This window comes from Anomaloglossus baeobatrachus, chromosome 4 (genome assembly GCF_048569485.1).
Source record: "Anomaloglossus baeobatrachus isolate aAnoBae1 chromosome 4, aAnoBae1.hap1, whole genome shotgun sequence".
In the NCBI taxonomy this organism is placed as follows: Eukaryota; Metazoa; Chordata; class Amphibia; order Anura; family Aromobatidae; genus Anomaloglossus; species Anomaloglossus baeobatrachus.
In genome coordinates, this window is record NC_134356.1 from 706755019 (window position 1) to 706782514 (window position 27496).

Consider the following 27496-nt stretch of genomic DNA (forward strand, 5'->3'; position numbering starts at 1 on the left):
CGATGGGAAAGCGTTCTGTGGTCATGATGGGGCAGCGTTCCGGGTTCACGATGGGGCAGCGTTCTGTGGTCACGATGGGGCAGAGTTCCGACGTAATGATGGGGCTGCGTTCCGAGGTCACGATGAGGCAGCGTTCTGTTTTCACGATGGGGCAGTGTTCTGTGGTCACGATGGGGCAGCGTTCTGTGGTTTCGATGGGGCAGTGTTCTGTCGTCAAGATGGAGCAGCGTTCTGTGGTCATGATGGGGCAGCGTTCTGTGGTCACGATGCAGCAGCGTTCTGTGGTCACGATGGAGCAGCGTTCTGTGGTCATGATGGAGCAGCATTCTATGGTCACGATGGGGCAGCGTTCTGTGGTCACGATGGGGCAGCGTTCTGTGGTCATGATGGGGCAGCATTCTATGGTCACTATGGGGTAGCGTTCTGTGGTCACGATGGGGCAGCGTTCTGTGGTCACGATGGAGCAGCATTCTGTGGTCACGATGGAGCAGCATTCTATGGTCACGATGGGGCAGCGTTCTGTGGTCACGATGGGGCAGCGTACTGTGGTTATGATGGGGCAGTATTTTGGCTGTGGTCACGATGAAGCAGTATCTCAGCTGTGGTCATGATGGGGCAGCGTTCTGTAGTTGCGATGGGGCAGCGTTCTGTGGTCACGATGGGGCAGCGTTTTGTGGTCACGATGGGGCAGCATTCTGTGGTCACGATGGGGCAGCGTTCTGTGGTCACGATGGGGCAGCGTTCTGTGGTCACGATGGGAAAGCGTTCTGTGGTCACGATGGGGCAGCGTTCTGTGGTCATGATGGGGCAGCATTCTGTGGTCACGATGGAGCTGCGTTCTGTGGTCACGATGGAGCAGCGTTCTGTGGTCACAATGGAGCTGCGTTCTGTGGTCACGATGGAGCAGCGTTCTGTGGTTACGATGAGGCAGCGTTCTGTGGTCACGATGGAGCAGCGTTCTGTGGTCATGATGGGGCAGCGTTCTGTGGTCACGATGGGGCAGCGTTCTGTGGTCACGATGGGGCAGCGTTCTGTGGTCACGATGGGGCAGCGTTCTGTGGTCACGATGGAGCAGCGTTCTGTTGTCATGATGGGGCAGTATTTCGACTGTGGTTACGATGGGGCAGTATTTCGGCTGTGGTCACGATGGGGCAGCGTTCTGTGGTCACGATGAGGCAGCGTTCTGTGGTCACGATGGGGCAGCTTTCTGTGGTCACAATGGGGCAGCGTTCTGTGGTCACAATGGGGCAGCGTTCGGTTGTCACGATGGGGCAGCGTTCCGTGGTCACGATGGGGCAGCGTTCCGTGTTCACGATGGGGCAGCGTTCTGTGGTCACGATGGGGCAGCATTCCGTGGTCACGATGGGGCAGCGTTCCGTGGTCACGATGGGGCAGCGTTCCGAGGTCACGATGGGGCAGCGTTCCGAGGTCACGATGGGGCAGCGTTCCGAGGTCACGATCGGGCAGCGTTCCGAGGTCACGATGGAGCAGCTTCTGTGGTCACGATGGGGCAGCGTTCTGTGTTCACGATGGAGCAGCGTTCTGTGGTCACGGTGGGGCAGCGTTCTGTGGTCACGATGGGGCAGTGTTCTGTGGTCACGATGGGGCAGTATTTTGGTTGTGGTCACGATGGGCCAGTATTTCGGCTGTGGTCACAATGGGGCAGCGTTCTGTTGTCACGATGGGGCAGCGTTCTGTGGTCACGATGGAGCAGCGTTCTGTGGTCACGATGGGGCAGCATTCTGTGGTCACGATGGGGCATTGTTCTGTGGTCACGATGGGGCAGTGTTCTGTGGTCACGATGGGGCAGTGTTCTGTGGTCACGATGGGGCAGCGTTCTGTGGTCACGATAGGGCAGCGTTCTGTGGTCACGATGGGGCAGTATTTCGGCTGTGGTTATGATGGGGCAGTATTTCGGCTGTGGTCACGATGGGGCAGCGTTCTGTTTTCACGATGGGGTAGCGTTCTGTGGTCACGATGAGGCAGCGTTCTGTAGTCACGATGTGGCAGCTTTCTGTTGTCACGATGGGGCAGCGTTCTGTGGTCACGATGTGGCAGCGTTCTGTGGTCACGATGGGGCAGCGTTCTGTGGTCACGATGGGGCAGCGTTCTGTGGTCACGATGGGGCAGCGTTCTGTGGTCACGATGAGGCAGCGTTCTGTGGTCACGATGGGGCAGCGTTCTGTGGTCACGATGGGGCAGCGTTCTGTGGTCACGATGGGGCAGCGTTCTGTGGTCACGATGGGGCAGCGTTCCGTGGTCACGATGGGGCAGCGTTCTGTGGTCATAATGGAGCAGCGTTCTTTGTTCTTGATGGGGCAGCTTTCTGAGGTCACGATGGGGCAACGTTCTGTGGTCACGATGGGAAAGCGTTCTGTGGTCATGATGGGGCAGCGTTCCGGGTTCACGATGGGGCAGCGTTCTGTGGTCACGATGGGGCAGAGTTCCGACGTAATGATGGGGCTGCGTTCCGAGGTCACGATGAGGCAGCGTTCTGTTTTCACGATGGGGCAGTGTTCTGTGGTCTCGATGGGGCAGCGTTCTGTGGTTTCGATGGGGCAGTGTTCTGTCGTCAAGATGGAGCAGCGTTCTGTGGTCATGATGGGGCAGCGTTCTGTGGTCACGATGCAGCAGCGTTCTGTGGTCACGATGGAGCAGCGTTCTGTGGTCATGATGGAGCAGCATTCTATGGTCACGATGGGGCAGCGTTCTGTGGTCACGATGGGGCAGCGTTCTGTGGTCATGATGGGGCAGCATTCTATGGTCACTATGGGGTAGTGTTCTGTGGTCACGATGGGGCAGCGTTCTGTGGTCACGATGAAGCAGCATTCTGTGGTCACGATGGAGCAGCATTCTATGGTCACGATGGGGCAGCGTTCTGTGGTCACGATGGGGCAGCGTACTGTGGTCATGATGGGGCAGTATTTTGGCTGTGGTCACGATGAAGCAGTATCTCGGCTGTGGTCATGATGGGGCAGCGTTCTGTAGTCGCGATGGGGCAGCGTTCTGTGGTCACGATGGGGCAGCGTTTTGTGGTCACGATGGGGCAGCATTCTGTGGTCACGATGGGGCAGCGTTCTGTGGTCACGATGGGGCAGCGTTCTGTGGTCACGATGGGAAAGCGTTCTGTGGTCACGATGGGGCAGCGTTCTGTGGTCATGATGGGGCAGCATTCTGTGGTCACGATGGAGCTGCGTTCTGTGGTCACGATGGAGCAGCGTTCTGTGGTCACAATGGAGCTGCGTTCTGTGGTCACGATGGAGCAGCGTTCTGTGGTTACGATGAGGCAGCGTTCTGTGGTCACGATGGAGCAGCGTTCTGTGGTCATGATGGGGCAGCATTCTGTGGTCACGATGGGGCAGCGTTCTGTGGTCACGATGGGGCAGCGTTCTGTGGTCACGATGGAGCAGCGTTCTGTTGTCATGATGGGGCAGTATTTCGACTGTGGTTACGATGGGGCAGTATTTCGGCTGTGGTCACGATGGGGCAGCGTTCTGTGGTCATGATGGGGCAGCGTTCCGAGGTCACGACGGGGCAGCTTTCTGTGGTCACGATGGGGCAGCGTTCCGACGTAATGATGGGGTTGCGTTCCGAGGTCACGATGGGGCAGCGTTCTGTGGTCACGATGGGGCAGCGTTCTGTGGTCACGATGGGAAAGCGTTCTTTGGTCACGATGGGGCAGCGTTCTGTGGTCACGATGGGAAAGCGTTCTGTGGTCACGATGGGGCAGCGTTCTGTGGTCATGATGGGGCAGTATTTTGGCTGTGGTCACGATGAAGCAGTATCTCGGCTGTGGTCAGGATGGGGCAGCGTTCTGTGGTCACGATGGGGCAGCGTTCTGTGGTTACGATGGAGCAGCGTTCTGTGGTCACGATGGGGCAGCGTTCTGTGGTCACGATGGGGCAGTGTTCTGTGGTCACGATGGGGCAGCGTTCTGTGGTCACGATGGAGCAGCGTTCTGTGGTCACGATGGGGCAGCGTTCTGTGGTCACGATTGAGCATTGTTCTGTGGTCACGATGGGGCAGTGTTCTGTGGTCACGATGGGGCAGCGTTCTGTGGTCACGATGGGGCAGCGTTCTGTGGTCACGATGGAGCAGAGTTCTGTGGTCATGATGGAGCAGCGTTCTGTGATCACGATGGAGCATTGTTCTGTGGTCTCGATGGAGCAGCGTTCTGTGGTCACGATGGGGCAGTGTTCTGTGGTCACGATGGGGCAGCGTTCTGTGGTCACGATGGGGCAGCGTTCTGTGGTCACGATGGAGCATTGTTCTGTGGTCTCGATGGAGCAGCGTTCTGTGGTCACGATGGGGCAGTGTTCTGTGGTCACGATGGAGCAGCGTTCTGTGGTCATGATGGGGCAGCGTTCTGTGGTCTTTATGGGGCAGTATTTCGACTGTGGTTATGATGGGGCAGTATTTCGGCTGTGGTTACGATGGGGCAGCGTTTTGTGATCACGATGGGGCAGCGTTCTGTGGTCACGATGGGGCAGCATTCTGTGGTCACGATGGGGCAGCGTTCTGTGGTCACGATGGGGCAGCGTTCTGTAGTCACGATGGGGCAGCGTTCTGTGGTCACGATGGGGCAGCATTCGGTGGTCACAATGGAGCAGCGTTCTGTGTTCTCGATGGGGCAGCTTTCCGAGGTCACGATGGGGCAGCGTTCTGTGGTCACGATGGGAAAGCGTTCTGTGGTCACGATGGGGCAGCGTTCCGAGGTCACGATGGGGCAGCTTTCTGTGGTCACGATGGGGCAGCGTTCCGACGTAATGATGGGGTTGCGTTCCGAGGTCACGATGGGGCAGCGTTCTGTGGTCACGATGGGGCAGCGTTCTGTGGTCACGATGGGGCAGAGTTCTGTGGTCACGATGGGGCAGCGTTCTGTGGTCACGATGGGGCAGTATTTCGGCTGTGGTTATGATGGGGCAGTATTTCGGCTGTGGTCACGATGGGGCAGCGTTCTGTTTTCACGATGGGGTAGCGTTCTTTGGTCACGATGAGGCAGCGTTCTGTGGTCACGATGTGGCAGCTTTCTGTTGTCACAATGGGGCAGAGTTCTGTGGTCACGATGTGGCAGAGTTCTGTGGTCACGATGTGGCAGCGTTCTGTGGTCACGATGGGGCAGCGTTCTGTGGTCACGATGGGGCAGCGTTCTGTGGTCAAGATGGGGCAGCGTTCTGTGGTCATGATGGGGCAGCGTTCTGTGGTCATAATGGAGCAGCGTTCTTTGTTCTTGATGGGGCAGCTTTCCGAGGTCACGATGGGGCAGCGTTCTTTGGTCACGATGGGAAAGCGTTCTGTGGTCATGATGGGGCAACATTCCGAGTTCACGATGGGGCAGTGTTCTGTGGTTACGATGGGGCAGAGTTCCGACGTAATGATGGGGCAGTGTTCTGTGGTCACGATGGGGCAGCGTTCTGTGGTTTCGATGGGGCAGTGTTCTGTCGTCAAGATGGAGTAGCGTTCTGTGGTCATGATGGGGCAGCGTTCTGTGGTCACGATGGAGCAGCGTTCTGTGGTCACGATGCAGCAGCGTTCTGTGGTCACGATGGAGCAGCGTTCTGTGGTCACGATGGAGCAGCATTCTATGGTCACGATGGGGCAGAGTTCTGTGGTCACGATAGGGCAGCGTTCTGTGGTCACGATGGGAAAGCGTTCTGTGGTCACGATGGGGCAGCGTTCTGTGGTCATGATGGGGCAGTATTTTGGCTGTGGTCACGATGAAGCAGTATCTCGGCTGTGGTCATGATGGGGCAGCGTTCTGTGGTCACGATGGGGCAGCGTTCTGTGGTCACGTTGGGGCAGCGTTCTGTGGTCACGATGGGGCAGCGTTCTGTGGTCACGATGGGGCAGCGTTCTGTGGTCACGATGGGGCAGCGTTCTGTGGTCACGATGGGGCAGCGTTCTGTGGTCACGATGGAGCAGCGTTCTGTGGTCATGATGGGGCAGCGTTCTGTGGTCACAATGGAGCATTGTTCTGTGGTCACGATGGGGCAGCGTTCTGTGGTCACGATGGGGCAGCGTTCTGTGGTCACGATTGGGCAGCGTTCTGTGGTCACGATGGAGCAGAGTTCTGTGGTCATGATGGAGCAGCGTTCTGTGGTCACGATGGAGCATTGTTCTGTGGTCTCGATGGAGCAGCGTTCTGTGGTCACGATGGGGCAGTGTTCTGTGGTCACGATGGGGCAGCGTTCTGTGGTCACGATGGGGCAGCGTTCTGTGGTCACGATGGAGCAGCGTTCTGTGGTCACGATGGAGCAGAGTTCTGTGGTCACGATCTAGCAGCGTTCTGTGGTCATGATGGAGCATTGTTCTGTGGTCTCGATGGAGCAGCATTCTGTGATCACGATGGGGCAGTGTTCTGTGGTCACGATGGAGCAGTGTTCTGTGGTCACGATGGGGCAGCGTTCTGTGGTCTTTATGGGGCAGTATTTCGGCTGTGGTTACGATGGGGCAGTATTTCGGCTGTGATTACGATGGGGCAGCGTTTTGTGATCACGATGGGGCAGCGTTCTGTGGTCACGATGGGGCAGCGTTCTGTGGTCACGATGGGGCAGCGTTCTGTGGTCACGATTTGGCAGCGTTCTGTGGTCACGATGGGGCAGCGTTCTGTGGTCACGATGGGGCAGTATTTCGGCTGTGGTTACGATGGGGCAGTATTTCGGCTGTGGTTACGATGGGGCAGCGTTTTGTGATCACGATGGGGCAGCGTTCTTTGTTCTCGATGGGGCAGCTTTCCGAGGTCACGATGGGGCAGCGTTCTGTGGTCACGGTGGGAAAGCATTCTGTGGTCACGATGGGGCAGCATTCCGAGGTCACGATGGGGCAGCTTTCTGTGGTCACGATGGGGCAGCGTTCCGACGTAATGATGGGGCTGCGTTCCGAGATCACGATGGGGCAGCGTTCTGTGGTCACGATGGGGCAGCGTTCTGTGGTCACGATGGGGCAGAGTTCTGTGGTCACGATGGGGCAGCGTTCTGTGGTCACGATGGGGCAGTATTTCGGCTGTGGTTATGATGGGGCAGTATTTCGGCTGTGGTCACGATGGGGCAGCGTTCTGTTTTCACGATGGGGTAGCGTTCTGTGGTCACGATGAGGCAGCGTTCTGTAGTCACGATGTGGCAGCTTTCTGTTGTCACGATGGGGCAGCGTTCTGTGGTCATGATGGGGCAGCGTTCTGTGGTCACGATGGGGCAGCGTTCTGTGGTCACGATGGGGCAGCGTTCTGTGGTCACGATGAGGCAGCGTTCTGTGGTCACGATGAGGCAGCGTTATGTGGTCACGATGGGGCAGCGTTCTGTGGTCACGATGGGGCAGCGTTCTGTGGTCACGATGGGGCAGCGTTCTGTGGTCACGATGGGGCAGCGTTCCGTGGTCACGATGGGGCAGCGTTCTGTGGTCATAATGGAGCAGCGTTCTTTGTTCTTGATGGGGCAGCTTTCTGAGGTCACGATGGGGCAACGTTCTGTGGTCACGATGGGAAAGCGTTCTGTGGTCATGATGGGGCAGCGTTCCGGGTTCACGATGGGGCAGCGTTCTGTGGTCACGATGGGGCAGAGTTCCGACGTAATGATGGGGCTGCGTTCCGAGGTCACGATGAGGCAGCGTTCTGTTTTCACAATGGGGCAGTGTTCTGTGGTCACGATGGGGCAGCGTTCTGTGGTTTCGATGGGGCAGTGTTCTGTCGTCAAGATGGAGCAGCGTTCTGTGGTCATGATGGGGCAGCGTTCTGTGGTCACGATATAGCAGCGTTCTGTGGTCATGATGGAGCAGCATTCTATGGTCACGATGGGGCAGCGTTCTGTGGTCACGATGGGGCAGCGTTCTGTGGTCATGATGGGGCAGCATTCTATGGTCACTATGGGGTAGCGTTCTGTGGTCACGATGGGGCAGCGTTCTGTGGTCACGATGGAGCAGCATTCTGTGGTCACGATGGAGCAGCATTCTATGGTCATGATGGGGCAGCGTTCTGTGGTCACGATGGGGCAGCGTACTGTGGTCATGATGGGGCAGTATTTTGGCTGTGGTCACGATGAAGCAGTATCTCGGCTGTGGTCATGATGGGGCAGCGTTCTGTAGTTGCGATGGGGCAGCGTTCTGTGGTCACGATGGGGCAGCGTTTTGTGGTCACGATGGGGCAGCATTCTGTGGTCACGATGGGGCAGCGTTCTGTGGTCACGATGGGGCAGCGTTCTGTGGTCACGATGGGAAAGCGTTCTGTGGTCACGATGGGGCAGCGTTCTGTGGTCATGATGGGGCAGCATTCTGTGGTCACGATGGAGCTGCGTTCTGTGGTCACGATGGAGCAGCGTTCTGTGGTCACAATGGAGCTGCGTTCTGTGGTCACGATGGAGCAGCGTTCTGTGGTTACGATGAGGCAGCGTTCTGTGGTCACGATGGAGCAGCGTTCTGTGGTCATGATGGGGCAGCGTTCTGTGGTCACGATGGGGCAGCGTTCTTTGGTCACGATGGGGCAGCGTTCTGTGGTCACGATGGGGCAGCGTTCTGTGGTCACGATGGAGCAGCGTTCTGTTTTCATGATGGGGCAGTATTTCGACTGTGGTTACGATGGGGCAGTATTTCGGCTGTGGTCACGATGAGGCAGCGTTCTGTGGTCATGATGGGGCAGCGTTCTGTGGTCACGATGAGGCAGCGTTCTGTGGTCACGATGGGGCAGCTTTCTGTGGTCACAATGGGGCAGCGTTCTGTGGTCACAATGGGGCAGCGTTCGGTGGTCACGATGGGGCAGCGTTCCGTGGTCACGATGGGGCAGCGTTCCGTGTTCACGATGGGGCAGCGTTCCGTGGTCACGATGGGGCAGCGTTCCGTGGTCACGATGGGGCAACGTTCCGTGGTCACGATGGGGCAGCGTTCCGAGGTCACGATGGGGCAGCGTTCCGAGGTCACGATGGGGCAGCGTTCCGAGGTCACGATCGGGCAGCGTTCCGAGGTCACGATGGAGCAGCTTCTGTGGTCACGATGGGGCAGCGTTCTGTGTTCACGATGGAGCAGCGTTCTGTGGTCACGGTGGGGCAGCGTTCTGTGGTCACGATGGGGCAGTGTTCTGTGGTCACGATGGGGCAGTATTTCGGTTGTGGTCACGATGGGCCAGTATTTCGGCTGTGGTCACAATGGGGCAGCGTTCTGTGGTCACGATGGGGCAGCGTTCTGTGGTCACGATGGAGCAGCGTTCTGTGGTCACGATGGGGCAGCATTCTGTGGTCACGATGGGGCATTGTTCTGTGGTCACGATGGGGCAGTGTTCTGTGGTCACGATGGGGCAGTGTTCTGTGGTCACGATGGGGCAGCGTTCTGTGGTCACGATAGGGCAGCGTTCTGTGGTCACGATGGGGCAGTATTTCGGCTGTGGTTATGATGGGGCAGTATTTCGGCTGTGGTCACGATGGGGCAGCGTTCTGTTTTCACGATGGGGTAGCGTTCTGTGGTCACGATGAGGCAGCGTTCTGTAGTCACGATGTGGCAGCTTTCTGTTGTCACGATGGGGCAGCGTTCTGTGGTCACGATGTGGCAGCGTTCTGTGGTCACGATGGGGCAGGGTTCTGTGGTCACGATGGGGCAGCGTTCTGTGGTCACGATGAGGCAGCGTTCTGTGGTCACGATGGGGCAGCGTTCTGTGGTCACGATGGGGCAGTGTTCTGTGGTCACGATGGGGCAGCGTTCTGTGGTCACGATGGGGCAGCGTTCCGTGGTCACGATGGGGCAGCGTTCTGTGGTCATAATGGAGCAGCGTTCTTTGTTCTTGATGGGGCAGCTTTCTGAGGTCACGATGGGGCAACGTTCTGTGGTCACGATGGGAAAGCGTTCTGTGGTCATGATGGGGCAGCGTTCCGGGTTCACGATGGGGCAGCGTTCTGTGGTCACGATGGGGCAGAGTTCCGACGTAATGATGGGGCTGCGTTCCGAGGTCACGATGAGGCAGCGTTCTGTTTTCACGATGGGGCAGTGTTCTGTGGTCACGATGGGGCAGCGTTCTGTGGTTTCGATGGGGCAGTGTTCTTTCGTCAAGATGGAGCAGCGTTCTGTGGTCATGATGGGGCAGCGTTCTGTGGTCACGATGCAGCAGCGTTCTGTGGTCACGATGGAGCAGCGTTCTGTGGTCATGATGGAGCAGCATTCTATGGTCACGATGGGGCAGCGTTCTGTGGTCACGATGGGGCAGCGTTCTGTGGTCATGATGGGGCAGCATTCTATGGTCACTATGGGGTAGCGTTCTGTGGTCACGATGGGGCAGCGTTCTGTGGTCACGATGGAGCAGCATTCTGTGGTCACGATGGAGCAGCATTCTATGGTCACGATGGGGCAGCGTTCTGTGGTCACGATGGGGCAGCGTACTTTGGTCATGATGGGGCAGTATTTTGGCTGTGGTCACGATGAAGCAGTATCTCGGCTGTGGTCATGATGGGGCAGCGTTCTGTAGTTGCGATGGGGCAGCGTTCTGTGGTCACGATGGGGCAGCGTTTTGTGGTCACGATGGGGCAGCATTCTGTGGTCACGATGGGGCAGCGTTCTGTGGTCACGATGGGGCAGCGTTCTGTGGTCACGATGGGAAAGCGTTCTGTGGTCACGATGGGGCAGCGTTCTGTGGTCATGATGGGGCAGCATTCTGTGGTCACGATGGAGCTGCGTTCTGTGGTCACGATGGAGCAGCGTTCTGTGGTCACAATGGAGCTGCGTTCTGTGGTCATGATGGAGCAGCGTTCTGTGGTTACGATGAGGCAGCGTTCTGTGGTCACGATGGAGCAGCGTTCTGTGGTCATGATGGGGCAGCGTTCTGTGGTCACGATGGGGCAGCGTTCTGTGGTCACGATGGGGCAGCGTTCTGTGGTCACGATGGGGCAGCGTTCTGTGGTCACGATGGAGCAGCGTTCTGTTGTCATGATGGGGCAGTATTTCGACTGTGGTTACGATGGGGCAGTATTTCGGCTGTGGTCACGATGGGGCAGCGTTCTGTGGTCACGATGAGGCAGCGTTCTGTGGTCACGATGGGGCAGCTTTCTGTGGTCACAATGGGGCAGCGTTCTGTGGTCACAATGGGGCAGCGTTCGGTTGTCACGATGGGGCAGCGTTCCGTGGTCACGATGGGGCAGCGTTCCGTGTTCACGATGGGGCAGCGTTCCGTGGTCACGATGGGGCAGCGTTCTGTGGTCACGATGGGGCAGCGTTCCGTGGTCACGTTGGGGCAGCGTTCCGAGGTCACGATGGGGCAGCGTTCCGAGGTCACGATGGGGCAGCGTTCCGAGGTCACGATCGGGCAGCGTTCCGAGGTCACGATGGAGCAGCTTCTGTGGTCACGATGGGGCAGCGTTCTCTGTTCACGATGGAGCAGCGTTCTGTGGTCACGGTGGGGCAGCGTTCTGTGGTCACGATGGGGCAGTGTTCTGTGGTCTCGATGGGGCAGTATTTCGGTTGTGGTCACGATGGGCCAGTATTTCGGCTGTGGTCACAATGGGGCAGCGTTCTGTGGTCACGATGGGGCAGCGTTCTGTGGTCACGATGGAGCAGCGTTCTGTGGTCACGATGGGGCAGCATTCTGTGGTCACGATGGGGCATTGTTCTGTGGTCACGATGGGGCAGTGTTCTGTGGTCACGATGGGGCAGTGTTCTGTGGTCACGATGGGGCAGCGTTCTGTGGTCACGATAGGGCAGCGTTCTGTGGTCACGATGGGGCAGTATTTCGGCTGTGGTTATGATGGGGCAGTATTTCGGCTGTGGTCACGATGGGGCAGCGTTCTGTTTTCACGATGGGGTAGCGTTCTGTGGTCACGATGAGGCAGCGTTCTGTAGTCACGATGTGGCAGCTTTCTGTTGTCACGATGGGGCAGCGTTCTGTGGTCACGATGTGGCAGCGTTCTGTGGTCACGATGGGGCAGCGTTCTGTGGTCACGATGGGGCAGCGTTCTGTGGTCACGATGAGGCAGCGTTCTGTGGTCACGATGGGGCAGCGTTCTGTGGTCACGATGGGGCAGCGTTCTGTGGTCACGATGGGGCAGCGTTCTGTGGTCACGATGGGGCAGCGTTCCGTGGTCACGATGGGGCAGCGTTCTGTGGTCATAATGGAGCAGCGTTCTTTGTTCTTGATGGGGCAGCTTTCTGAGGTCACGATGGGGCAACGTTCTGTGGTCACGATGGGAAAGCGTTCTGTGGTCATGATGAGGCAGCGTTCCGGGTTCACGATGGGGCAGCGTTCTGTGGTCACGATGGGGCAGAGTTCCGACGTAATGATGGGGCTGCGTTCCGAGGTCACGATGAGGCAGCGTTCTGTTTTCACGATGGGGCAGTGTTCTGTGGTCTCGATGGGGCAGCGTTCTGTGGTTTCGATGGGGCAGTGTTCTGTCGTCAAGATGGAGCAGCGTTCTGTGGTCATGATGGGGCAGCGTTCTGTGGTCACGATGCAGCAGCGTTCTGTGGTCACGATGGAGCAGCGTTCTGTGGTCATGATGGAGCAGCATTCTATGGTCACGATGGGGCAGCGTTCTGTGGTCACGATGGGGCAGCGTTCTGTGGTCATGATGGGGCAGCATTCTATGGTCACTATGGGGTAGTGTTCTGTGGTCACGATGGGGCAGCGTTCTGTGGTCACGATGGAGCAGCATTCTGTGGTCACGATGGAGCAGCATTCTATGGTCACGATGGGGCAGCGTTCTGTGGTCACGATGGGGCAGCGTACTGTGGTCATGATGGGGCAGTATTTTGGCTGTGGTCACGATGAAGCAGTATCTCGGCTGTGGTCATGATGGGGCAGCGTTCTGTAGTCGCGATGGGGCAGCGTTCTGTGGTCACGATGGGGCAGCGTTTTGTGGTCACGATGGGGCAGCATTCTGTGGTCACGATGGGGCAGCGTTCTGTGGTCACGATGGGGCAGCGTTCTGTGGTCACGATGGGAAAGCGTTCTGTGGTCACGATGGGGCAGCGTTCTGTGGTCATGATGGGGCAGCATTCTGTGGTCACGATGGAGCTGCGTTCTGTGGTCACGATGGAGCAGCGTTCTGTGGTCACAATGGAGCTGCGTTCTGTGGTCACGATGGAGCAGCGTTCTGTGGTTACGATGAGGCAGCGTTCTGTGGTCACGATGGAGCAGCGTTCTGTGGTCATGATGGGGCAGCATTCTGTGGTCACGATGGGGCAGCGTTCTGTGGTCACGATGGGGCAGCGTTCTGTGGTCACGATGGAGCAGCGTTCTGTTGTCATGATGGGGCAGTATTTCGACTGTGGTTACGATGGGGCAGTATTTCGGCTGTGGTCACGATGGGGCAGCGTTCTGTGGTCATGATGGGGCAGCGTTCTGTGGTCACGATGAGGCAGCGTTCTGTGGTCACGATGGGGCAGCTTTCTGTGGTCACAATGGGGCAGCGTTCTGTGGTCACAATGGGGCAGCGTTCGGTGGTCACGATGGGGCAGCGTTCCGTGGTCACGATGGGGCAGCGTTCCGTGTTCACGATGGGGCAGCGTTCCGTGGTCACGATGGGGCAGCGTTCTGTGGTCACGATGGGGCAGCGTTCCGTGGTCACGATGGGGCAGCGTTCCGAGGTCACGATGGGGCAGCGTTCCGAGGTCACGATGGGGCAGCGTTCCGAGGTCACGATCGGGCAGCGTTCCGAGGTCACGATGGAGCAGCTTCTGTGGTCACGATGGGGCAGCGTTCTGTGTTCACGATGGAGCAGCGTTCTGTGGTCACGGTGGGGCAGCGTTCTGTGGTCACGATGGGGCAGTGTTCTGTGGTCACGATGGGGCAGTATTTCGGTTGTGGTCACGATGGGCCAGTATTTCGGCTGTGGTCACAATGGGGCAGCGTTCTGTGGTCACGATGGGGCAGCGTTCTGTGGTCACGATGGAGCAGCGTTCTGTGGTCACGATGGGGCAGCATTCTGTGGTCACGATGGGGCATTGTTCTGTGGTCACGATGGGGCAGTGTTCTGTGGTCACGATGGGGCAGTGTTCTGTGGTCACGATGGGGCAGCGTTCTGTGGTCACGATAGGGCAGCGTTCTGTGGTCACGATGGGGCAGTATTTCGGCTGTGGTCACGATGGGGCAGTATTTTGGCTGTGGTCACAATGGGGCAGCATTCTGTGGTCACGATGGGGCAGCGTTTTGTGGTCACGATGGGGCAGCGTTCTGTGGTCACGATGGGGCAGCGTTCGGTGGTCACGATTGGGCAGCGTTCGGTGGTCACGATTGGGCAGCGTTCGGTGGTCACGATGGGGCAGCGTTCGGTGGTCACGATGGGGCAGCGTTCGGTGGTCACGATGGGGCAGTGTTCTGTGGTCACAATGGGGCAGCGTTCTGTGGTCACGATGGGGTAGCGTTCTGTGGTCACGATGGGGCAGTGTTCTGTGGTCACGATGGGGCATTTTTCTGTGGTCACGATGGGGCAGCGTTCTGTGGTCACGATGGGGCAGTATTTCGGCTGTGGTCACGATGGGGCAGTATTTTGGCTGTGGTCACGATGGGGCAGCGTTCTGTGGTCACGATGGGGCAGCGTTCTGTGGTCACGATGGGGCAGCGTTCTGTGGTCACGATGGGGCAGCGTTCTGTGGTCACGATGGGGCAGCGTTTGGTGGTCACGATTGGGCAGCGTTCGGTGGTCATGATTGGGCAGCGTTCGGTGGTCACGATGGGGCAGCGTTCGGTGGTCACGATGGGGCAGCGTTCGGTGGTCACGATGGGGCAGCATTCTGTGGTCACGATGGGGCAGTATTTCGGTTGTGGTCATGATGGGGCAGTATTTTGGCTGTGGTCACAATGGGGCATCGTTCTGTGGTCACGATGGGGCAGCGTTCTGTGGTCACGATGGGGCAGCCTTCTGTGGTCCCGATGGGGCAGCATTCTGTGGTCCCGATGGGGCAGCATTCTGTGGTCACGATGGGGCATTGTTCTGTGGTCACGATGGGGCAGTGTTCTGTGGTCACGATGGGGCAGTGTTCTGTGGTCACGATGGAGCAGTTTTCTGTGGTCACGATGGGGCAGTGTTCTGTGGTCACGATGGGGCAGCGTTCTGTGGTCACGATGGGGCAGCGTTCTGTGGTCATGATGGGGCAGTATTTCGGCTGTGGTCACGATGGGGCAGTATTTTGGCTGTGGTCACTATGGGGCAGCGTTCTGTGGTCACGATGGGGCAGCGTTCTGTGGTCACGATGGGGCAGCGTTCTGTGGTCACGATGGGGCAGCGTTCTGTGGTCACGATGGGGCAGCGTTCGGTGGTCACGATGGGGCAGCGTTCGGTGGTCACGATTGGGCAGCGTTCGGTGGTCACGATTGGGCAGCGTTCGGTGGTCACGTTGGGGCAGCGTTCGGTGGTCACGATGGGGCAGCGTTCCGTGGTCACGATGGGGCACCGTTCTGTGGTCACGATGGGGCAGCGTTCCGTGGTCACGAAGGAGCAGCGTTCTTTGGTCACGATGTAGCAGTATTTCGGCTGTGCTCCTCCTGTCTCTGGTGACTCTTTTCTATGTCTTCTAGATCATAGAGCAGAGTTATAATGAATCATACACCAGTCGCAGCGCTCCGGACTCCCCGATCATTCACCCCGGACTCCTTCGAACACTCTGGTCTCTCTCTGTCGCCATCTTCTCCATTGGTGGAATGGTGTCATCCCTCAGTGTGGGAGTCGTGTCTCAGTGGCTCGGACGGTGAGTACAATCTGTTACACCCTGTTATCAGCCTTTACTGGGAGAGGAGAGTGTACTCACCTGTCCTGCAATCTATTACTCCCTGTTATCAGCCATTACTAGGGGAGAAGACTGTAGGACAGGTGAGTGAGTTGTCACCTTTTTCTGGTGTCGTCCTGTGAGGTGTCCCGATTTTTCTGGTTTCAACTTCTCACAAATCCCATTTACTCCCGGTTATCAGCCATTAATGTTATTAGCCAGCCTGTGACTAGTTCACTTTTTCTGGGGTCACCCTGTGACGTGTCACCTTTTTTCTGGGGTCACTCTGTGACATGTCCACTTTTCTCTGGGGTCTACCTGTGACGTGTTCCATTTTTTTTGGGGTCACCCTGTGACATGTCCCCTTTTTTCTGGGGTCTCCCTGTGACGTTTCCCCTGTTTTCTGGGGTCACCCGGTGGCGTGTCCCCTTTTTTCTAGTGTCACCCTGTGACACTAGAAAACCCCTTTTTTTCTGGGGTCACCCTGTGTCGTGTCCTCTTTTTTCTGGTGTCACCCTCTGATGTGTCCCCTTTTTTCTGGTGTCACCCTCTGATGTGTCCCCTTTTTTTCTGGTGTCACCCTGTGTCATGTCCCCTTTTTTCTGGTGTCACCCTGTGACATGTCCCCTTTTTTTTGGTGTCACCCTGTGACGTATCCCCTTTTTTCTGGGATCACCCCGTGACGTGTCCCCTTTTTTCTGGGGTATCCCTGTAATGTGTCCCCTTTTTTCTGGGGTCACCCTGTAATGTGTCCCCTTTTTTCTGGGGTCACCCTGTGATGTGTCCCCTTTTTTCTGGTGTCACCCTGTGATGTGTCCCCTTTTTTCTGGTGTCACCCTGTGACGTGTCCTCTTTTTTCTGGTGTCACCCTGTGATGTGTCCCCTTTTTTCTGGTGTCACCCTGTGATGTGTCCCCTTTTTTCTGCTTTCACCCTGTGACGTGTCCCCTTTTTTCTGCTGTCACCCTGTGACGTGTCCCCTTTTTTTTGGTGTCACCCTCTGATGTGTCCCCTTTTTTTCTGGTGTCACCCTGTGTCATGTCCCCTTTTTTCTGGTATCACCCTGTGACGTGTCCCCTTTTTTTTGGTGTCACCCTGTAATGTGTCCCCTTTTTTCTGGGGTCACCCTGTAATGTGTCCCCTTTTTTCTGGGGTCACCCTGTGATGTGTCCCCTTTTTTCTGGTGTCACCCTGTGATGTGTCCCCTTTTTTCTGGTGTCACCCTGTGACGTGTCCTCTTTTTTCTGGTGTCACCCTGTGATGTGTCCCCTTTTTTCTGGTGTCACCCTGTGATGTGTCCCCTTTTTTCTGCTGTCACCCTGTGACGTGTCCCCTTTTTTTTGGTGTCACCCTGTGACGTGTCCCCTTTTTTCTGGGGTCACCCTGTGACGTGTCCCCTTTTTTCTGGGGTCTCCCTGTAATGTGTCCCCTTTTTTCTGGGGTCTCCCTGTGACATGTCCACTTTTTTCTGGGGTCTACTTGTGATGTGTTCCCTTTTTTTTGGGGTCACCCTGTGACATGTCCCCTTTTCTTTGTCGCTCCATTGGGAGACCCAGACAATTGGGTGTATAGCTACTGCCTCCGGAGGCCACACAAAGTATTACACTCAAAAGTGTAAGGCCCCTCCCCTTCTGGCTATACACCCCCAGTGGGATCACTGGCTCACCAGTTTTGTGCTTTGTGCGAAGGAGGTCAGACATCCACGCATAGCTCCACTGTTTAGTCAGCAGCAGCTGCTGACTATGTCGGATGGAAGAAAAGAGGGCCCATACTAGGGCCCCCAGCATGCTCCCTTCTCACCCCACTTTTGTCGGAGGTGTTTGTTAAGGTTGAGGTACCCATTGCGGGTACGGAGGCTGGAGCCCACATGCTGCTTTCCTTCCCCATCCCCTTTCGGCTCTGAGTGAAGTGGGATCTTACCGGTCTCCAGGCACTGAGGCCGTGCTCCATCCACAGCTCCTGGGAATCTGCTGGACATGGAGCGGAGTATCCTCAGGGACATGGCCCTGCTACGTTGAGGTACTCTGTGTCCCTGTGGGGACCGCACACGGACACACGGCAGCATTGCTGGGTGTGTTAGTGCGCCAGGGACGGCGGCGCTGCCCGCACTAGTGCCATCGCACACTACAGCTTGCTGGGTGTGTTAGTGTATTAGGGGACTACCGCGCTAACCGCCGTTGCCATTTTTATTTCGGGCGCGGCTGGGACTTGTGGTGCGCCGGGGACTTCCGCGCCGACCGAGGCTTATATGCCGGCCGCGCTTATCACTCGAGTCCCCGGCTTGCGCGGCCTAGTCTCACTTCGTTTCCGCCCACAGACCTGCCAGTCAGGGTAGGGGCGTGATGCTGCACAGCACGGCAGCGCTGAGAGCTGGAGTATGCTTTGCATACTCCACCCCTCTCACTGTGTGCACTGTGAAACCGGCAGCGCTGAGAGCTGGAGTATGCTTTGCATACTCCACCCCTCTCACTGTGTGCACTGTGAATCCGGCAGCGCTGAGAGCTGGAGTGTGCTTTGCATACTCCACCCCTCTCACTGTGTGCACGGTGAATCCGGCAGCGCTGAGAGCTGGAGTGTGCTTTGCATACTCCACCCCTCTCACTGTGTGCACGGTGAATCCGGCAGCGCTGAGAGCTGGAGTATGCTTTGCATACTCCACCCCTCTCACTGTGTGCACGGTGAATCCGGCAGCGCTGAGAGCTGGAGTGTGCTTTGCATACTCCACCCCTCTCACTGTGTGCACGGTGAATCCGGCAGCGCTGAGAGCTGGAGTATGCTTTGCATACTCCACCCCTCTCACTGTGTGCACTGTGAATCCGGCAGCGCTGAGAGCTGGAGTATGCTTTGCATACTCCACCCCTCTCACTGTGTGCACTGTGAATCCGGCAGCGCTGAGAGCTGGAGTATGCTTTGCATACTCCACCCCTCTCACTGTGTGCACGGTGAATCCGGCAGCGCTGAGAGCTGGAGTGTGCTTTGCATACTCCACCCCTCTCACTGTGTGCACTGTGAATCCGGCAGCGCTGAGAGCTGGAGTATGCTTTGCATACTCCACCCCTCTCACTGTGTGCACGGTGAATCCGGCAGCGCTGAGAGCTGGAGTATGCTTTGCATACTCCACCCCTCTCACTGTGTGCACTGTGAAACCGGCAGCGCTGAGAGCTGGAGTATGCTTTGCATACTCCACCCCTCTCACTGTGTGCACTGTGAAACCGGCAGCGCTGAGAGCTGGAGTATGCTTTGCATACTCCACCCCTCTCACTGTGTGCACTGTGAATCCGGCAGCGCTGAGAGCTGGAGTGTGCTTTGCATACTCCACCCCTCTCACTGTGTACACTGTGAAGCCGGCAGCGCTGAGAGCTGGAGTATGCTTTGCATACTCCACCCCTCTCACTGTGTGCACTGTGAATCCGGCAGCGCTGAGAGCTGGAGTGTGCTTTGCATACTCCACCCCTCTCACTGTGTACACTGTGAAGCCGGCAGCGCTGAGAGCTGGAGTGTGCTTTGCATACTCCACCCCTCTCACTGTGTGCACTGTGAATCCGGCAGCGCTGAGAGCTGGAGTGTGCTTTGCATACTCCACCCCTCTCACTGTGTACACTGTGAAGCCGGCAGCGCTGAGAGCTGGAGTGTGCTTTGCATACTCCACCCCTCTCACTGTGTGCACGGTGAATCCGGCAGCGCTGAGAGCTGGAGTGTGCTTTGCATACTCCACCCCTCTCACTGTGTACACTGTGAATCCGGCAGCGCTGAGAGCTGGAGTATGCTTTGCATACTCCACCCCTCTCACTGTGTGCACTGTGAATCCGGCAGCGCTGAGAGCTGGAGTATGCTTTGCATACTCCACCCCTCTCACTGTGTGCACGGTGAAGCCGGCAGCGCTGAGAGCTGGGGTATGCTTTGCATACTCCACCCCTCTCACTGTGTGCACGGTGAATCCGGCAGCGCTGAGAGCTGGGGTATGCTTTGCATACTCCACCCCTCTCACTGTGTACACTGTGAAGCCGGCAGCGCTGAGAGCTGGGGTATGCTTTGCATACTCCACCCCTCTCACTGTGTGCACGGTGAATCCGGCAGCGCTGAGAGCTGGAGTGTGCTTTGCATACTCCACCCCTCTCACTGTGTGCACTGTGAATCCGGCAGCGCTGAGAGCTGGAGTATGCTTTGCATACTCCACCCCTCTCACTGTGTGCACGGTGAATCCGGCAGCGCTGAGAGCTGGAGTGTGCTTTGCATACTCCACCCCTCTCACTGTGTGCACGGTGAATCCGGCAGCGCTGAGAGCTGGAGTATGCTTTGCATACTCCACCCCTCTCACTGTGTGCACGGTGAATCCGGCAGCGCTGAGAGATGGAGCATGCTTTGCATACTCCACCCCTCTCACTGTGTACACTGTGAATCCGGCAGCGCTGAGAGCTGGGGTATGCTTTGCATACTCCACCCCTCTCACTGTGTGCACGGTGAATCCGGCAGCGCTGAGAGCTGGAGTGTGCTTTGCATACTCCACCCCTCTCACTGTGTACACTGTGAATCCGGCAGCGCTGAGAGCTGGAGTGTGCTTTGCATACTCCACCCCTCTCACTGTGTGCACGGTGAATCCGGCAGCGCTGAGAGCTGGAGTATGCTTTGCATACTCCACCCCTCTCACTGTGTGCACGGTGAATCCGGCAGCGCTGAGAGCTGGAGTGTGCTTTGCATACTCCACCCCTCTCACTGTGTGCACTGTGAAGCCGGCAGCGCTGAGAGCTGGAGTGTGCTTTGCATACTCCACCCCTCTCACTGTGTGCACTGTGAAACCGGCAGCGCTGAGAGCTGGAGTGTGCTTTGCATACTCCACCCCTCTCACTGTGTACACTGTGAAACCGGCAGCGCTGAGAGCTGGAGTGTGCTTTGCATACTCCACCCCTCTCACTGTGTGCACTGTGAATCCGGCAGCGCTGAGAGCTGGGGTATGCTTTGCATACTCCACCCCTCTCACTGTGTGCACTGTGAAGCCGGCAGCGCTGAGAGCTGGAGTATGCTTTGCATACTCCACCCCTCTCACTGTGTGCACTGTGAAACCGGCAGCGCTGAGAGCTGGAGTATGCTTTGCATACTCCACCCCTCTCACTGTGTGCACTGTGAAGCCGGCAGCGCTGAGAGCTGGAGTGTGCTTTGCATACTCCACCCCTCTCACTGTGTGCACTGTGAAGCCGGCAGCGCTGAGAGCTGGAGTGTGCTTTGCATACTCCACCCCTCTCACTGTGTACACTGTGAAACCGGCAGCGCTGAGAGCTGGAGTATGCTTTGCATACTCCACCCCTCTCACTGTGTGCACTGTGAATCCGGCAGCGCTGAGAGATGGAGTGTGCTTTGCATACTCCACCCCTCTCACTGTGTACACTGTGAATCCGGCAGCGCTGAGAGCTGGAGTGTGCTTTGCATACTCCACCCCTCTCACTGTGTACACTGTGAATCCGGCAGCGCTGAGAGCTGGAGTGTGCTTTGCATACTCCACCCCTCTCACTGTGTGCACGGTGAATCCGGCAGCGCTGAGAGCTGGAGTGTGCTTTGCATACTCCACCCCTCTCACTGTGTGCACGGTGAATCCGGCAGCGCTGAGAGCTGGAGTGTGCTTTGCATACTCCACCCCTCTCACTGTGTGCACTGTGAATCCGGCAGCGCTGAGAGATGGAGTGTGCTTTGCATACTCCACCCCTCTCACTGTGTGCACTGTGAATCCGGCAGCGCTGAGAGCTGGAGTGTGCTTTGCATACTCCACCCCTCTCACTGTGTACACTGTGAAACCGGCAGCGCTGAGAGCTGGAGTGTGCTTTGCATACTCCACCCCTCTCACTGTGTGCACTGTGAATCCGGCAGCGCTGAGAGCTGGGGTATGCTTTGCATACTCCACCCCTCTCACTGTGTACACTGTGAAGCCGGCAGCGCTGAGAGCTGGGGTATGCTTTGCATACTCCACCCCTCTCACTGTGTGCACGGTGAATCCGGCAGCGCTGAGAGCTGGAGTGTGCTTTGCATACTCCACCCCTCTCACTGTGTGCACTGTGAATCCGGCAGCGCTGAGAGCTGGTGTGTGCTTTGCATACTCCACCCCTCTCACTGTGTACACTGTGAAACCGGCAGCGCTGAGAGCTGGAGTATGCTTTGCATACTCCACCCCTCTCACTGTGTGCACGGTGAATCCGGCAGCGCTGAGAGCTGGAGTGTGCTTTGCATACTCCACCCCTCTCACTGTGTGCACGGTGAATCCGGCAGCGCTGAGAGCTGGAGTGTGCTTTGCATACTCCACCCCTCTCACTGTGTGCACGGTGAATCCGGCAGCGCTGAGAGCTGGAGTATGCTTTGCATACTCCACCCCTCTCACTGTGTACACTGTGAATCCGGCAGCGCTGAGAGCTGGAGTGTGCTTTGCATACTCCACCCCTCTCACTGTGTGCACTGTGAATCCGGCAGCGCTGAGAGCTGGAGTGTGCTTTGCATACTCCACCCCTCTCACTGTGTACGCTGTGAATCCGGCAGCGCTGAGAGCTGGAGTGTGCTTTGCATACTCCACCCCTCTCACTGTGTACACTGTGAATCCGGCAGCGCTGAGAGCTGGAGTATGCTTTGCATACTCCACCCCTCTCACTGTGTACACTGTGAATCCGGCAGCGCTGAGAGCTGGAGTGTGCTTTGCATACTCCACCCCTCTCACTGTGTGCACTGTGAATCCGGCAGCGCTGAGAGCTGGAGTGTGCTTTGCATACTCCACCCCTCTCACTGTGTACACTGTGAATCCGGCAGCGCTGAGAGCTGGAGTGTGCTTTGCATACTCCACCCCTCTCACTGTGTGCACTGTGAATCCGGCAGCGCTGAGAGCTGGAGTATGCTTTGCATACTCCACCCCTCTCACTGTGTGCACTGTGAATCCGGCAGCGCTGAGAGCTGGAGTGTGCTTTGCATACTCCACCCCTCTCACTGTGTGCACGGTGAATCCGGCAGCGCTGAGAGCTGGAGTGTGCTTTGCATACTCCACCCCTCTCACTGTGTACACTGTGAATCCGGCAGCGCTGAGAGCTGGAGTGTGCTTTGCATACTCCACCCCTCTCACTGTGTGCACGGTGAATCCGGCAGCGCTGAGAGCTGGAGTGTGCTTTGCATACTCCACCCCTCTCACTGTGTGCACTGTGAATCCGGCAGCGCTGAGAGCTGGAGTGTGCTTTGCATACTCCACCCCTCTCACTGTGTGCACGGTGAATCCGGCAGCGCTGAGAGCTGGAGTATGCTTTGCATACTCCACCCCTCTCACTGTGTGCACTGTGCAGCCGGATTCCCGCACTTTCTCAGGCACGCCCACGGCTTCTTCCTCTGCACAGGACGCTGGCAGCCATTCTTGTCAGTGTTTTCTGTAGCGACAGAAGAGACAAGTTTAGGAATCCCTGGCAGGGATTCGGATAGTCACACAACCGCTGTGACCAGGCGTTAAGCAGCGCCTGTTGGGCTGACTCCACTATTGCCGAAGTGCACATATACATATATGCTTATTCACTGTGCATTGCACTGTTTAGCTGCATTTTTGTATATACCCTCCTTGATTGTGCGGAGGACATAACAGCATATTGTCTGTGTAAAACAGAGGTGCAGAAGCACATGTTTTCTATGCAGCCAGTACAGCATGTACGGCTATATGGCCGGCAGTGTACATAGACCCCCATTGTATACTACGGAGTCTCTGCTAATCGTCCAGGACATGGGGACGGAGCCTGCAGTATTTACTGACAGATTTTCTGAGGCTATGGCTATGATACTAGAAGCCTTGCAGTCCAGACAAGTCTCTCAAATCCATGGCCACTGTTCATTCATTATCCATGGTCCCCCTCAGTGGGAACAACTTTGAGCTCCGAGGGTGTCATGTGCTTCCCAGAGTGACGGCTCTGACACGGACGACAGTCCCAGATAGTCTGAGAGGCTCACTATGAGCGGCCCCCGACTTCATCACACTAGTCAGGGTCCCAGCAAGCGGACTCTGTGTGATGTGGCGGAGGTAGCTGCTCAAGATCTATCCTGAGACCGCTCTCAATCTGGATACACCTGATGGTGACGCCATAGTCAATAATCTCATAGCGTCCATCAATAGAATGTTAGTTATTTCTCCCCCAGCTCCTCCAGTGGAAGAGTCAGCTACATAGCAGGAGAAATTCCATTCACGTATCCCAAGCGTAAATTAAATACTTTCCTTGACCACCCTGACTTTACACAGGCAGTCCAGGAACACCACGCTTATCCAGTTAAGCGCTTCTCCAAACGGCTGAGGATACACGTTATCCCTACCCCCTGACGTGGGCAATGGCTGGACCCAGTGTCCCAAGGGGCATCCTCCAATCTCCAGCTTGCAGCTAGATCCATAGTTGCAGTGGAAAATGGGGCTGCACTTAAAGATGCCACTGACAGACAGAGGGATCTCTGGTCGAAATCCATCTATGAGGCTATCGGCGCGCTGTTAGCTCCAGCATTCGCAGCCGTAGAGGCACTCCAAGCTACTTCAGCTTGTCTTACACAGATGGACACGGTCACACGTACATCTGTTCCGCAAGTGTCATCCTTAACCGCTCAAATGTCTGCATTTGCGTCTTATGCGATTAATGCTGTCCTAGACTCTGCGACCCGTACGGCAGTGGCGTCCGCTAACTCCGTGGTTTTACGCAGGACCTGGGTGTTAACTGAATGGAAGGCAGATTCTGCTTCCAAAAAAGGGCTTAACCAGTTTGCCTTGTTCTGCTGACCGACTGTTTAGTGTGCGTGAGATGTAATCATTAAACAGTTCAAAAGTAAGGATTCTTCCTTACCTCAGCCCAGACAAAACAAACCCCAACATACCAAGGGACAGTCGGGGTTTTCGGTCTTTTCAAGGCTCGGGCAGGTCCCATTTCTCCTCGTCCAAAGAGGACTCAAAAGGATCAGAGGAGCTCAGTTTTCTTGGCGGGCTCAGTCACGCCCAAAAAAGACAGCCGGAAAACCCGCTTCCAAGAGGCTTCCTCATGACTTGCGGCCTCCTCTCTCCGCATCCTCGGTCGGTAGCAGGCTCTCCCGCCTTGGCGATATTTAGCTGTCACAGGTCAAAGACCGTTGGGTGAGAGACATTCTGTCTCACGGGTACAGGATAGAGTTCAGTTCTCGTCCTCCAACTCAATTCTTCAGAACTTCTCCACCTCCCGACCGAGCCGATGCTCTTCTGCAGGCGGTGGGCACTCTAAAGGCACAACGAGTGGTGACCCCCGTTCCTCTTCAGGAACAAGGTCACGGTTTTTACTCCGAATTATTTGCGGTGCCAAGAAAGGACGAGTATTTCCGTCCCGTTCTGGATCTAACACGGCTCAACCAGCTCGTGAACACCAGGCGGTTCCGGATGTAATCCCCCCGCTCCGGCATCGCCTCAATGTTTCAAGGAAATTTCCTAACATCGATAGACGTCAAGGATGCTTATCCCCGCGTGCCGATTGATCCAGAGCTCCAGCGTTTCTACGCTTTGTTATAAGACGCGAACACCTTCAGTTCGTAACTCTGCCTTCCGGCTGGCGATAGCCCCACGGGTCTTCGCTAAGGTCATGGCAGCAGTAGTACCAGTCCTGCAATCTCAAGGTCACTCTGTGATCCCGTATTGGGAGATCTACTTGTCAAGGCACCCTCTTAAGGAACATGCCAACACAGCCGAACGTTGCGCTGGAGACTCTCCAGAGTTTCGGGTGGATCGTCGACTTTTCAAAGTCAGATCCGACCCCGGGCCAATCACTAACATATCTAGGCATGGAGTTTCATACTCTCTCAGCGATAGTGAAGCTTCCGCTAGACAAACAGCGTTCACTACAGACAAGGCTGCAATCTCTCCTTAGGATCAGTCGCACACATTGAGACGCCTCATGCACTTCTCACGTAAGATGGTAGCAATGGCGGCAGTCCCTTTCGCGCAGTTTCATCTGCGTCCACTACAATGGGACATTCTCCGCCAATGAGACGGGAGGTCGACGCCCATCGACAGAGACGTCTCCCTTTCTCAGGCGGCCAAAGAATCGCTACGGTGGTGGCTTCTTCCCACCTCATGGTCAGAAAAAAGGTCCTTCCTACCCCCATCCTGGGCGGTAGTTACGACAGACACAAGTCTATCAGAGTGGGGAGCAGTTTTTTCTCTACCACAGGGCTCAAGGTACGTGGATTCAGCAAGAGTCCACCCTTCAGATCAATGTTCTGGAAATCAGAGCAGTGTATCTTGTCCTACAAGCCTTCCAGCAGTGGCTGAAAAGCAAGCACCTCCGAATTCAGTCGGATATCTCCACAGCGGTGGCATACATCAACCACCACGGAAGAACACGCAGCCGGCAAGCCTTCCAGGAAGCCGGCGGATTCTGACGTGGGTGGAAGACACGGCATCCACCATATCCGCAGTCACATCCCAGGCGTGGTAAACTAGGAAGCAGACTTCCTCAGTCGCCAGGGTATGGACGCAGGGGAATGGTTTCTTCACCCGGACGGGTTTCAGGAGATCTGTCGCCGCTGCGGGATGCCGGACGTCGACATAATGGCGTCACGGCACAACAACATTGTCCCGGCTTCATAGCACAGTCTCACGATCATCGAGCTCTGGCGGCGGACGCCTCAGTTCAACATTGGTCGCAGTCCCGGCTACCTTATGTGTCCCACCTCTGGCATTGTTGCCCAGAGTGCTGCGCAAGCTCAAGTCAGACTGTCGCCGCGCCATCCTCGTCGCTCCAGATTGGCCGAGGAGGTCGGGGTTCCCGGATCTGTGGTACCTCACGGTAGGCCAACCGTGGGCATTACCAGACCGACCAGACTTGCTGTTTCAAGGGCCCTTTTTTCCATCTGAACTCTGCGGCCCTGAACATGACGGTGTAGCCATTGAGTCCTGGATCCTAGCGTCTTCAGGATTATCTCAGGAGTGGTTGTCACCATGACGCAGGCCAAGAAGCCAACGTCCGCCAAGATCTACCACAGATCGTGGAAGATATTCTTATCTTGGTGCTCTGCTCAAGGAGTTTCTCCCTGGCCATTTGCATCGCCTATTTTTCCTTCCTTCCTACAATCTTGGTTGGAAAATGGTTGGTCGCTCAGCTCCCTTAAAGGACAAGTCTCAGCGCTATCTGTATTTTTTCAGAAACGCCTAGCCGACTTCCGCAGGTACGCACGTTCCTGCAGGGAGTTTGTCTTCTCATCACTCCGTACAAGCGGCCGTTAGAGCTCTGCAGTCTGAACAAGGTTCTAATGACTCTCTTGAAGCCGCCCTTCGAGCCTTTGAAGGTTGTTTCCCTTTTCCGTCTTTCACAGAAAGTGGCCTTTCTAGTAGCGGTCACGTCTCTTCAGAGAGTGTCCGAGCTAGCAGCGCTGTCATGCAAATCTCCATTCCTGGTCTTCACCAGGACAAGGGGGTTCGGCGTCCGATTCCGGACTTTCTCCCTAAGGTGGTATCCCACTTTCATCTCAATCAAGATATCACCTTACCTTCTTTGTGTCCTCATCCAGTCCATCAATTTGAAAAGGATTTGCATCTGTTGGATCTGGTGAGAGCACTCAGGATCTACATTCCCGCACGGCGCTCCTGTGCCGCCCGGATGCACTCATTGTCCTTGTCGCTGGTCAGCGTAAAGGGTCGCAAGCTTCCAAATCCACCCTGACTCGGTGGATCAAGGAACCAATTCTTGAAACCTACCGTTCTGCTAGGCTCCCGGTTCCCTCAGGGCTGAATGCCCATTCTACCAGAGCCGTGGGTGCGTCCTGGGCATTACGGCACCAGGCTACGGCTCAGCAGGTGTGCCAGGCACCTACCTGGTCGAGTCTGCACACTT

At 56.6% G+C, this 27496-nt stretch overlaps 1 protein-coding gene across 4 annotated transcripts in view; it reads left to right on the forward strand.

Annotated features, from left to right (window-relative positions):
• The window catches only part of SLC2A4 (solute carrier family 2 member 4), a 322167-nt gene that overhangs the window by 185186 nt on the left and 109485 nt on the right, over positions 1-27496 (forward strand). For all 4 annotated transcript variants that reach the window (XM_075346784.1, XM_075346782.1, XM_075346783.1 and 1 more), the window contains one exon: positions 15476-15645. In XM_075346784.1, coding sequence (XP_075202899.1) covers positions 15476-15645 — 170 coding nt within the window. The remainder of the gene's footprint in view (positions 1-15475; positions 15646-27496) is intronic.